Raw genomic sequence first — 13,861 nt, 5'->3', positions numbered from 1 at the left:
GAAAATTAAAAATATTACACACGCATTTTTTTTTTATTTTGTCATATAAGATAACAATACTTATATAAAACGAATCAAAGTTTAGGAGTGGGAGCAAATACGTCATTTCTACGTATAAAACGTACCTAGAAGTGATGTCACGCGATATTTATAATCAATATATCTTCGAAAATATTTGTTTCCGTAAGAAAATAAAAAATACGTGTCTAATGTTTTAAAATAAATCGTCTACCTTATTGGTCTATGAAGCGTTCTAAGCGTCTTTGTAAATTTATTACTACATATTACTACAGTAGAATCCGGTTATAACGACTACCAAGGGACCGGTGACATTACGTCGTACTAACCGGAAGTCGTATTAAACGAACAGAAAAAAGTTTTTTTTTATATAACAGATATTACAGTTAAATGCCCGTTTAGGTGATGAGCAGATAAAAAAAAACTCATTTTAATCAAAATAGTTATTTATTAATTATTCAAATTATGTAAGGATGTGTAATGTACGTACATAATGTACCGCTTTCTTATATGGAAGTGTAAATCTATTCTAACAACTTTACATTTAATGCAAATGGTCTGTAATTTTTGTTTATTTCTGGTTTTATTCGCGTTTTATCGCGTCACTTGGATTTACCTACAAATACGTACTGCCATAAAATAAACAGTCAATTTCCAATCAGAGGCGTCGCGCGGGGCGATAGTTGAGATAGCTAATCATTTATTTCATTATTTTCTATGAATTATTTGTAAACACGGCAACGCTCGTCGTTTTGTCGTTGTAACCGGACAATTATGTGTGAAATTCGGTCGTTAAAAGCGGTTGGTCGTTGTAAGCGGAGTCGTAATAAACGAATGTCTATTTATGCAAGTTTATACTAAAACCAAACAAATGCCTAAACTTTCGTCGCTAAAAACGGTTGGTCGCTATATGCGAAGTCGTACTAAAGGGACTACACTGTATGTCTAATTTTAGTACATAGTAATAGTAATTAATATGAAACATTCAATCTGGTAGCTTAGTAATCTCAGCAGTGAGATATCCTGTTATTAAAATGTGGCTAAGTGACCCGTGCACTCTCTTACTCCTTCAATAAATTCATTAATCAACGTCCACATACCTTTAGACGCATCACTAAATAGAAAGGATAATTTAATTTAATAGCAGTCGCAAAATATAATCCGCGCAGCCCAGATATGGGATTGGAAAGCTCAAAAATATTTGCAACTACGATTAATTACATAGCCACGCTCCGATGTCGTCGGATTATTAATAACAATTTATTACGTCTCCCGCCAAAACCCGCCATCTTGTTTTACAGCTGTCTTATAAGATCAAGGCATTCACTTTTACTGCCTAGGTTTTGACAGTTCATATGGTTTCACTTTCGAGAAAGGTCCCTAATGCAGATGATCAGTTTATTGTCAGTTACGCTTGATCGCATGCGTCAGTCTGCATGTTACGAGACCAGTAAATGGCGGATCAAAGTTTTATTTTTATTGGCAGAACATCTGTTATTAGCAATAGTAAACTTGTTTAATGTTTCATTCATTTTGAATAGGAATAATGTTTTAATACTTTTTTTAAGGGGGAAAATCATTCAAAGACTTCTCCCGCGTTGGGCGAGGTGAGAGGGAGTCAGACTCTTACTGTCTAAAAATTACCCCGTTCCTACTCCTGCTTTTTGAGCCGGAGCTCCGGTAAACCGCTAGGCAGTCCGCAGCTCTTAGTCATTTAATTATCAACAAAGATATTATTACAGACATGAGAAAATTGGAAACAGAAACAAATTATGACAAAATAAAACACACTACCCGCACACTGTTTATCCTAAAATTGTAAGCAATTGTCGAAAAAATAAAACTACATGAACAGATAATATTCAATTACCTACAATAACACAAATTGAATAATAATAACATCAAACCACTAATGAAATCGAAGTTAAACACTCTTAATAATCTTACAGTCACCTAATACCACATATAGAACCAAATTACAGCTAGTATTAGCAAATGAACATTATAATTTATACTATAGGAACAAAGTGTTGCCGCCTTTGAGTCTGAGAGTTCGTGAATGGTATCCATAATGGTATAATTATATGTCGGGGTCCGATGGACCCGATGTGGGTGAAAGTGCACCGGTCCAACCTGTTCCCGGACCCTGGGTTTTGGTGGTGCAGTGAAATTTATGGAGCTGCATTGATTGCTTCGGCGTTCTGTTGTTTTGTTCATTATTGTGGCTGGTTTGGGCGGAGATTTATGTGTACCTACGTTACTTTCAGACACTTTTTAAAGATCTCGGTGTTGTTAAGATTTTCCTCGTCTCGACAAAAGTTATGTTATGACTAAATTCTATCTTACTGCCCTAGTCATCATCATCATCAGCCGAGAGACGTCCACTGTTGAGCAAAAGCCTCCCTCTTAGTCTTCCACATACACTCTGCCGTACTCAGTCCTTTAATGGTTACTTAACTCAGTCCTTAGCAATTGTTACAAAATTATAAATCGTTACTAAGGATTAGTATAAGTAATCATTAAACGTCTCTCGGTGCGGCAGTTAATGGTAATATAGTAGCTAAATTCTTCCCAACTACACGTATGTTGGTGAAAAGCGAAAGTGGAAACTGTTGAATGGAACCAAAATACTACACCAGTTAGTAGATAGTAAACTGAAGTGCTAAATACTGGAGTGTGTCATGTAAATCAAACGAGTTGTATTGTCTACACTAGTAGTGTAGTGTAGTGGTTATCTTTTTGGTTAAGTGATTCTGTCAAGACTCTATGGTTCAGAATTAATATATTTTGAGGAAGATTCTTAGTATGTTAGAAGTAAATAAGTAGATGGAAATTGTACTTGAAAAAATCTATATTTTATGAAATACATAACATAACTGGTAAGGTAATATTATAAATGTCAAACATGTTTGTTTGGATGTTTGTCCATCGACCACGCTGAAACTACTGAACAGATTTTGCAGCGGCATTTCAAGTATTTGGGTAGTAGATAGTAGACAGGTAAATGTTGAGTATACAGTCATGGTATACCATAACTTAGGTGATAGGATCGTTAAGATGGGATCGTTATGGTGAAACCGCTGGCAGATAGGTGTAATACTGTTATATATTTGCAATGTAATGTTGTTGTTCGTATCTCAGTAACGTTGTACAGGCCCGCACAACATCGTGGATGTGAATTAGTTGTCCTCCGGAGCGTGACAATGTTGCTGGGGGTTTGGTAACTCGATGGAGATTACTTGCAGTGAGCACAATAAGAGGATCTGATGTCACATGTCGTGATAGGAAAGTAAAAGTAATGCTTGAGCTGTACTTTCGTATTCAAAATTATTATTTTTATTTAATTTTGTATTATTTTCTTTTAATTTCAATGTTGTATTGAGTAATCCAATTACACTAGATTGGATTTTGTATCATTTCATTAAATTAAATTAAATAAATATTTAAATAAAAGTGCCTTTGATACTGTTAACACAGATAACGATAATTGAATAACACAAATGTAATCTGTGTAAAATGTAGGTTTAAAGCTATGATTTGGATCCTCGGATGAGGCTAATGACATAATAAAATTACTAAATAAAACTTTTTTAAAAACGGCCTTTAAGTGTTCAAGTGCAAACCTCCATTTTGTAAGTTGGGTGATATACCTAAAACCTTCTCCTAAGCCTGAAAAATACTATGCTGAAAACCGTAACAAAATCGGTTCAGCTAAACACATAAACATACATACTCGTACATAAATACAGGTAAAACTGCGAACCTTCTTCATTTTGTAGTCGGTTAAATAGCAATGATTAGTTATATCCAATCAATTACAACTAGTAATCGAGGTTTAATAGGAAAACCTATTGAAATGGCATAGGCTATAATGATGACCGTAGTGATAGGTATTTTATCAATAGATGAACTAATGCTTTCACATAATATAGAAATAAGTGATACAACTGCTTATTGAAATAAATCACACAATTATACCGGCGTGACTAATAAAATCAACACTGAAACAACAATAGTTGTGTGAACAGAAATAGAAATTATTGACAATGCTGACAATGACGTGAGAACAGATCGTGTGCCCCGGCTGAACGGTTTCACTCGCCACCACTGAGCGCTGGAAACTAAAAGTATTCACGAATGTGCACGAAATGTGTACGAAACTGCATGACATGATTTATTCGGTTTCGTAGTAATTGATATGGAACGAATGAGAAGTGGAATAAAATGATAAATTGATACTTGTAAGAGCAACTTGTATACAAGTCATTGGGGAGGCCTATGTTCAGCAGCGGACGTCTTATGGCAGATATGATGATGATAATGAATGAAGTGCTGTAGAACTATAGAGAGTTTTGTATGGGTTTGTTTTAAGTTTAACGAGATTGAAATTCGTGCATTCGGCACTCTGTACCCTTAGTACGAGTTTACTTTTGCGTTGAACGAACGAAACGAGACCGCAATCGATATTTTGATTGGCTGGTGCGAAGGAACCGACCAATCAGACCGAGGGCTTAGTACGAGATATCTTTCATTAAACGTAAAGCAAATTCGTACTAAGGGCACAGAACATGAGAACGATCCATGGTAGCAGGTTAGTTCTCAATAGATCTGATACTATAACTATTACCGAGGATATTGTATAGTACAGATTCATTTAATGTTTAGTTAATTTATAAGATGATAGTGACCTCAATTTGCATTTGTTCAAAAAAGGTATGTCGTGGGATAGCGAACGTATTTACAGTAACTACTATCTACATCTGTAGGATAATTATGGTTCCATGAAATACGAAGCATGATTATTAGGTCTTCTCAAGATTTAATCAAAGAACTGATATCTACATAAAGTTTTCCGATTCCCATAAACCTTGGCACAGTATAGCACATCATCCAAGAAGTCATTACCACGGTAACTACACGTAAACAGTAACAGACGAACAATAGACACGCACCGAGATCGAACTAATTGAAACAGACATCGGCGAAGCAAATAAAAACCGCTTCAATTACTATAAACTTTACGTAGAAGCAGTCACATTTCGTACTCACGGTAACACATCAAGTTAAGCAGAACCAGTATAAACTGACCTTCAAATGTGCGAAGAAACCATACAAGGCGAGATCAAGATAAACTGGTTGGGTATAGCTCGATCTGTAGTGTATACTCTCATTGTTAATAGAATATATTATGTGAGAATAGGAGCAACTTTAATGATGTGCATCTGGATCTGAAACCGTTAGACACAGTTATGATGCCACATCTGATGGTGCTTGGTCAATGGGTGGTGTACGTAATGGTGTCTTTGGGACAGACTGTTACTAAAGTGTATAAACGGCATGACATGAGAGTCAGACCGCTAGAGTACGGTAGCCAAGTAATCATGGGTGTTAGTACGACGACTATAATTGTAGGATAACTTTTGTTGATGGCTGTATGAATGAAGACATAGCTGTGGATAGAAGCTTGGAAGATATTTGAACGAAAGATGATGAAAATGAAGACGTGTTTTGATTGAACACTGAATCTGTTTCTGATAGTAAAATTACACACAATAATGTTTACTTTGCTGACTTGAAGGATGTAATAAATGAGTTTGCGGCCATCAAAACCAGTGGCGTGTCCATCCTTGCAACAGCACGGAGTATGCAATATTATAACAAAATTATGTAGCAATGAAGATGCTAGGAATGGGAGCAGCCAGTAATTACTTTACAAAGAATGTTAATGAAGCAGCCGCAATGACTGCGCGTCCTATCGATCCGCCATCTTTTAATATAAGGATGCCCTTAATTTCGAGTTATGTATAATTTGTTTGTGATGCAATATTCGTTTTATAACCCTATTATACGGAGGAAATTTGAACGAAAAGAAAATGCTGGTAATTCTTTACCACGTAACATACATTTAGATTAAACAGATTATAGTTTACACTGCCGATGCTTGTGTTACAGTATAAATACGTTTCCATTTCTTTTGAGAAGTTCTTACAAAACATTGGATCTCTTATCTTAAAGATTGTTCAAGGTCTAGGTCCATGTTATCTAAACTTTTTCTTGATCCTAATTTTTGTCCGCAGACTTATATCCCTGGAAGTAACACCGCGACCTGACGTTCAATGTGAGACGATAGCATGGCGTCTAGTCGGTCTGCTGGGGGCAGACCAGAGTTCTGGCTTAAGAGCCAGGACGTCTCGCCTGGCGAGCTCGCTTGTACACTACACGCCAGACACGAGAGATGCCATCGACGCAAGGAGGAGGCAGCTGGATGCTGCTGTTCAAGGTAACGTGTTAAAGGGAATTGAAACAATATTACAAGCTTTACAAGTAATGAATGCAGTACTTGGGTTGGTAGATAAAAATAAAACGTAAAGAAATACATTTATGATGTAATTGCTCCCATCTAAATAAACCAGCGAACCGTAGCAGATGCTATCATAATATTTAGCCAACACTTCCATGTTAATCGAGGGATGCCGCAAGGTTTGATTCGGAACCGATTAGCTATGAATCAGCCGAGATGGTTGGATAGTGGGCATCCTCGGGCGGATGCCATCATTCAGCAGAACGAGGAAATATTACACTAATTGCGTTTGTTTCCTCTACACCAGCTGGGTCTTTCTCATCGTCCGTGGGTTCTGGTGCGGAACTGTGAATGCACTGTTGTGTTTTGATTTAATGGACTAGCTTCACGTTGTGTTAGTTCAGTGGCAATGTAAACATTAGGTGGAATGTTTACATGTATATTTTCAGTACTGGCATGTTTTAACAAACTTTATCAAAAATCAATAATTTTTGACCTTGTAAAAGATCTGTTTAATTGTATTACTGGTGTTAAATTCAACAATCTGTTAGGCATATCGAGTGATAATTTCCATAAATGTACCTTCCCCCAGGACTCGGCACGCACGGGCTGACAGCCGACGCGAGCGGTTCCTTGATCTCCTTGCACGTGGCCTTGAAGAATGAGCTGCAGCGCCACGTCGATGTCTACAAGCAGGCTCTGCACAAGTTAGAAGAGCTGGTGAGTTCTACCAACAGGACCTTGGGTCATATTAATGTTTGAGTAAAACCTGCTGATAAGGACTTCCTCATCAGCAGGTTTTACTGCCTAGTTTCGGTGACATTAACAATCTAAATGATTTCTAAGTAGCTGCACATTGCTCTCGAATAAATTCACTGTTCTCTAAAATGCCAATATACACGCAATTTACGATTTGCATTGCGATGATTTCTTCCATCTAACACCTGCCATTATTTCCAGTCTCCAGTCACAATCACACAAGACCCCGCAGCATCATCCCACCAGCGTCTCCTGGCGCTATCACACGCTGACGTAGAGAGGCGGTTGATCGACAACAAGTCCCTCCTCACGATCGTCGACAAGCCAGCGCTGAGGCAGCTGCCGACCCTCGTGGATGCCCTCTCTGCCAGGGTCGAGAGTGACAAGGCAGTGCTGGCTTGCATTGGTCAGATTAAGAGGAGTGATCCTACGTTGGACTTGAATGACACGAGGTAAGGTTTTAAACAAAAATCCTCTTACATGGTCTAACTTTGCAGAATTATCAACATTTCAATGCATGGTTTAGGATTGTGGTGTAGAAGTGCATGTTGAATCATCTGATGATGAAAGGATGTCGTAATATCATTCGGGAATTTCACTTTTGTATGCAATCTCATCAATCTTACCATATTCATTACAAATCTATCTTACATTACAAAAACAAATATTGATTCAGTCTAAATCTTTTGCGTAGGAAACCCATTAATCAGTTGACAAAGCCAGTCCTGATTACAATAAAACAGCAATAAATTTAAAATGCTGAACAAAAATCAGTTTCAAAAAAGTTTATTTTTAAATGTTAAATCAAGTAATTATTTTAGAAAGCGGCCGCTCGACTTTCCTTCCACTATATCATTTGTGTGTTGAATTAAATTCTCTCGCGTTTTGATTAAGATCCGTTTGATTTATTTATTGATTATTAGATTACTTTCATCTCGTGCTCTTGTGTCATCTGTTAATGATGTTACGTCATTTTGTTGGCATATTTGAATTGATTGGAAACTAGTTCTTTTCTGATTCGATGGATGTTAGACTCGTCTACTTTTAATTGTATGGGAATCGTAAGTCCCATTTTAATATTAAATTCCCAATTCCGGATTTCCAAACAACCCTTCCTAACCCCCAAAAGGCCGACAACGCCTCTTGTGTTTCAAGTGTCCATATGCGGTGACGATTGCTTACCATCAGGTGATTTACTCGTTTACGGGCTTATACCATAACAGTAGTCACTGTTAATAAATAACTAAACATGTTAAATGATAGTTCTTTTGTCCTAGAGACTTATTCCTGCTTTTATGAGACAGTCACATGTCTTTAAGGAGTGAGTCAGCGAGATATAAACAAAAATTTACTCAGTTTTATATATTTAGTTATGTAAAAGTACATGTAAGTGTAACTGTAAATACCGCTGCAATTTACGATGTCCTTAAGACGACAGTAAAGATCGTTGCAATTAATTGCTCTTTAATTAAAGCCATAATCCCTGATATTTGTGTAAGCGCTTACATCAGTTTTGACGTAACCGTTAACTGTTTAACTGGTTACTTCGATTTTATTTATGGGATTATGAAGTCAGAAAGTATTGTTTTTATTGTAGGAAGAACTTTACGTTACTCCGTATAAGACATCTATTGAAGTGCAGTGTCTATAGGGTCAATGGTTTCTGGTAATGGCTTCTCCTGCCTTAGGCAAAGCGAGAGGGAGTGTCAGACTCTTACTGACTAAGAACCTCGCCGTTCCTACTCCTGCTCTTTGAGCCAGTAACCCGCTAGGTAGTTCGTAGCACAATAATAGGCTTATCAAGTTTGTATGCTTGATTGCATAGTAATTGACATAGTCTAAGCCAAAATAATTAATTTATAAGCACTTTTGTGCTTCAAACAAAATAAAAAGTGTCAGTCCTCTAGTGAAGCTATTTGCTTGATAAGTGTAGATTCCTATGGCGAAGAACCAGTAAGAAACTCCATAGTGGCTATGTAATCGGCTACTAGGCGATCATAAAATACAAAAGCTAGCATTTCTAACAAGGTGCGAACACAATAGTCATACACTTTTTATGAACGGAACAGATATAAGATCAGATACGATTGACAGCCATGCAACAATCGTCGCACTTTCCTCCATTATCTAAGTACAGAGAGACGTAATTTGCTTGGCTAGATACGATCAAGGAAAAGGAAGGCGTTATTTCACACATAATAATATATGTTGTAGGGAAATGTGTGTATGTGTGTGTGTGTGGTGTAATAATTACATGAGCCTTTGTTGAAAATAATTTCGCATTAATTTATTTTTCGAATGAAATGAAATGTTAATTGTTTTGTTTTTTTTTTAAATTTATGTATTTATGTATGTGTGTGGAGTGTCGTTAGTGTTTGTGTGATGTGATGTGATGACAGATAGAGTTATGTAGTCATGTTACGTTTTGAAACACTTTCTAGACACACTTGACTATTTATTTAGATTAGATTTATTTAACCATCTTTGGTTTGATGAAATGTATTTAATCTTTCGATGAAGATATTGGAAAATAAGTCAAAATCAAAGATAAAGTAAAAGCATTTACATATTTCAATTAATCCTTAATTAGGCACTTTTGAAACTACACTACATTTTTGTCAGTGAAGCTAGGTGCTTGTAGATCGTAGAAGTAAGGGAATGCATGTTAAAATTTGAAGAATTTAAAGAGAAAAAAAATGATGATATGAAGACGTAAGAGATGTGATAGTATGACGTCTGATAGATAAAAGAAAAAAAAGAATCGCTTTGCTATTACTAAAAAATATTGAAAAAAAAAAATCACTCAATTTTCAACCCTATTAACAACACAATACAATACATAAAATTAGACAAACCAGATTACAATTAGTGTGGAATGCAACGTTTCATCAATCGACCTCCAATTGCGATGGGTGATGAAAACCAACGAGACTGCTACAATGGCTGCCGTGAGAACATCACAGCGGGCACAATATCACTGATAGCCGTGAAAACTGGCCAATTATGAGTACTCTGTACGTACATACTCCGGTATTTTATGGGAATTCGAGCGATCGTATTGTGTGCACTCCAGTTGTTGTGCAATCTTTGTTTTTGGTTTTAATATCGGTTGGTTAAGTACTTCGTTTTGTTTCGGTTGCTTATAAAGGATGTTAAAGTTGTGAGCCTGAGTTGAAGGTTTGGTCTGTATATTGGATTCTCTGCAACTCATCCTTTATAGATTTACTTAGATGCTAAAACGGTTAGGGTGATTATAGTATAAACATTTTGGACCTTAAACTTATTGTCTACTAGCTAATAAATATAAAGCTAGCCTGTGGCTTCACTCGCGTTATTAGTAACAGTAGTATACCTACAGTTACTTCTTAACTCTTGTCAATATCAGTCCACCAATTTCAGAGATTAGCTATCACAAACAGATAGACACATAGAAAAAATATAAAAATAAGTCATTTTGAGGTTTATAACGTGTGTATGTTCGTATGCATATAGCGATTATTTCAATATTACAAACAGTCATTCCAATTTTATTTAAAAATATGTATAGATTAGGATCAAAGTCCTTAAAATCCATTACTTGAGACTAGGCAGACAAAGACAATTATGATAAACTATTTATTCTACACACAGCACAAAAAAGTATAAGAAAAGGTAACACCATAAAACCATAGTATGTCGTTGTATGTCTATAATAATATGCATATTAACGAGTGAGGTGCAAATTATATGTGAAATGTGAAGCCTAGCAATCATTGTCTCACACAATGAGGTTCCCACATACAATCCACTGTATCATCACATCACACATCACAGACACCACGCATGCGCATACGCATACATTAACGCGGCCATACTTAATATAACGTATCATATCACTACAATTATTTTAAACACCCTGTATCATTTTTAAATTGCCGTCTACCTTCATTGGACTATGAACTTTATTTTGTAGGATATAAAGTTGATATTTGCATAGCATTGTAAATTTTTAAAACTGTTGTTTAAGATTCATTAAACAATGAACTTTATTGAGATTGAAATAAAGTTTGTGGTTTATTAATGTTTTTGAGCGCGTGCATGGAGATGAGTATTTAATAACAGATATCAGAAGTATTATTGTTGGCAATAAAAAACTGATTATGTGGAGCGAATTGTTGAGAGGGTTCTGTATAATTGACGATACTTTAATACGACTGACTGACAAAATAATCGATCAGTTTCGACTCACACTAGGGGCTCATAGCATGAAACATGAAAAGTCTCTATGACCGAGACTATGACAGAGTGATGAGTTAAGCGGGACGCTTTTCGTTAACCGTTTTTTAGCGCCATATCATTATAACAGCTGTTTGGGTCTGCTATTGATTTCAAACCCCGTAACAAAATAAATACTGTAATACAACTAAGTATAGTTGTGGCAAATATATCCCAACTATCCGAGAAGATCCAAAAAGATTGTAGACAGCTACAGTGATCGGACAAAAAGACTTAAAACTACAGTAGAGCCATCTGCCGATCAAAAACAGTACTAACCTTAATTTAAAAAATTTTTAATAACTCTAGGGATCCCTAAATAATTACTTAACACTGACATAAGAGAGAAAGCCAACTGTCGGCACCGTGTGACACATTGCGTCACTTCATCACAAGACGAGTATTTTGTGCGTTCGGTGAAATCTCTCGGAAACGCTAATCATTGATGTTTTGGTTCAAACCTGTTTGTTGCGCGTATGTTTGTTTGTCCATTCATATTTATTATGGGAGGAGGTAGGCAGGGCTGTGGTTCGGTGCTGTGTGTTGTGTAGGGTTCAGGGTGTTTGGTTCGATTTAGGTTGGGGGAAACAAAAAAGCCATGATGTGATTAATATGGAATCGACACAATTAAAGCTCACTAAGTAGGTTCTAAGATCTTTACATACTTCTATACTCTGTATATGGGTTAAAAAAAGTTCCATAAACATCCATAAATGGTCCTATCATTAACATTATCTAACCTACATACCAATCATTCTTTCAACATGATCAAAATCATTTTATTAATTTTAATTTTACTTTCTTTACCATCTTTATTTTATGTATTACAATTTAGACCGCGGTTGCTGGGCAACTGACTGACGCGCAACCTGTAAGGGGTTCGATTCCCACACGGGGCAACTCTTTGTGTGATCTACAAATTGTTGTTTTTCGGGTCTCGGTGTCATGTGTATGTAAAGTTTTCAAACGCAAACACGACACAGGAGTAAATCCTAGTGAGGGACAACACTTTTTTCAAAATTCAAACTGTAACTCAAATGAATGTATATGTAATTAAAAAAAAAATTCCAACCGATTTTCGACTATTTTTAAAACAGTTCAAAATTATTAAAAAATGTATCTATCTGTCTGTATGTATATCTATAAATGAAGTTGTTTAACCCAGCATGGCGGAGTCGGGCTCGAAGGGAGGCACCACCATGAGGCGGCGGAAGAAACTCACAGTAGTCCCCTGTGACTACGACGAGGGGTGAGTGCTACCCCCCCTACCCCCTAGGAGGGATACACGGGGCTCTAACTGGAATTGGGTTCAAAATTTCATTTAAAATTCGATTGGGGATTAAGGGAAGGTCCAAAAGGATACTACTTGTACATTATAGTGTTTCGATCAAGGAATTTGGTTTCACCATTTTATAATTTATTTTTCACTGTATCTGTAGTTTTTGTAAACACCGAAGAAAAGTTTTTAATTTAAACCCGTGGCACTGGTCACTAGATATATTATATACCTAGGTTTGAGTTGATGTGTCCACCAATCGCAGCCCTCACACAGCACGCCACTTAGCTCGTAAACTATCACTTACAAACACATTGCAAATAAATCTCTAACCTTAAACTTTCCACTATAAAAACGATTCACCTATCGGAAAACTCCCACACTTGAAATCAAACCTTACAATCGATATACGAAAGTCGAATTTTCATTAAAACATACGCAGAGAAAAGTAAAAGATGAATTTATAGTGGCATACATCGTATTGTTCGATCGGAAACATGGAAAGTCAGTTTCCACTTTCCAAACTGGTTAGGGAATCACATATAATAATGTAATCTATAGTTTTTGTATATAACCGTCCAAAATAACAATCCAAAATAACAAATACAAATACCAAATCGGTTCAGCCGTTCTCGAGTTTTAGCGAAACCTGTGAGCGAGACTAACGGAGAGCAATTGCTTTTTATATAATTACATAGATACTCGTAGGTGCAATTATTTACGTAAGTTATTTACTATTTTAATAAATACCCAAGATGAAAATACGTCAGGAAGTATCTTTGTACCGTATAACAGTCATTATAAAATTACAAAAACATATTTTATGTAGATAGATTAGTCTTACTATATGTCAACTAAATGGCCGTTTAAGTGTAAACCTTCATTTAGTCATAATATGATAATTTATTGTTCATGTCGAGTGTCGTTTGAGAATACTAATTAGGGAAGGGAAGTAGCTTTGTTACGGAGAGCAGTGGCCACTGTGGCCACTGGCTGGTGGGCAGTAGTGGCCGGCTAATGTGGTGGAGTTAGTTTTAATGACCGACTGGCACGTCCATTAGAAACTTAACAAGTCGTAGTATGTGCTTGTTGTTGTTTAGAGGTAGGAAGAGGGGAAATGATAACGTTACTCCAGTCTTTAAGGTAATTAGTCAAGTTTATAACAAGAATGCTACATAGTAATATTATCTCATGGAAGAAATCCATTAACAAACACAAGAAAATTTAAACACCAGGAATAGAAACTATTAGGC

At 36.3% G+C, this 13,861-nt stretch overlaps 1 protein-coding gene across 2 annotated transcripts in view; it reads left to right on the top strand.

Annotated features, from left to right (window-relative positions):
• LOC118270408 (uncharacterized) overlaps positions 1-13,861 on the top strand; it is a 34,887-nt gene that overhangs the window by 15,012 nt on the left and 6,014 nt on the right. The window contains exons 3-6 of one of the 2 annotated variants that reach the window (XM_050697856.1): positions 6,096-6,298; positions 6,912-7,039; positions 7,280-7,530; positions 12,498-12,581. In XM_050697856.1, the coding sequence (XP_050553813.1) occupies positions 6,096-6,298; positions 6,912-7,039; positions 7,280-7,530; positions 12,498-12,581 (666 nt within the window). The remainder of the gene's footprint in view (positions 1-6,095; positions 6,299-6,911; positions 7,040-7,279; positions 7,531-12,497; positions 12,582-13,861) is intronic. The other variant, XM_050697857.1, reaches the window with a different exon arrangement.

The sequence above is a fragment of the Spodoptera frugiperda genome, chromosome 13 (genome assembly GCF_023101765.2).
Source record: "Spodoptera frugiperda isolate SF20-4 chromosome 13, AGI-APGP_CSIRO_Sfru_2.0, whole genome shotgun sequence".
Classification (NCBI taxonomy): Eukaryota; Metazoa; Arthropoda; class Insecta; order Lepidoptera; family Noctuidae; genus Spodoptera; species Spodoptera frugiperda.
This window is presented reverse-complemented; position numbering and strand designations above follow the sequence as displayed.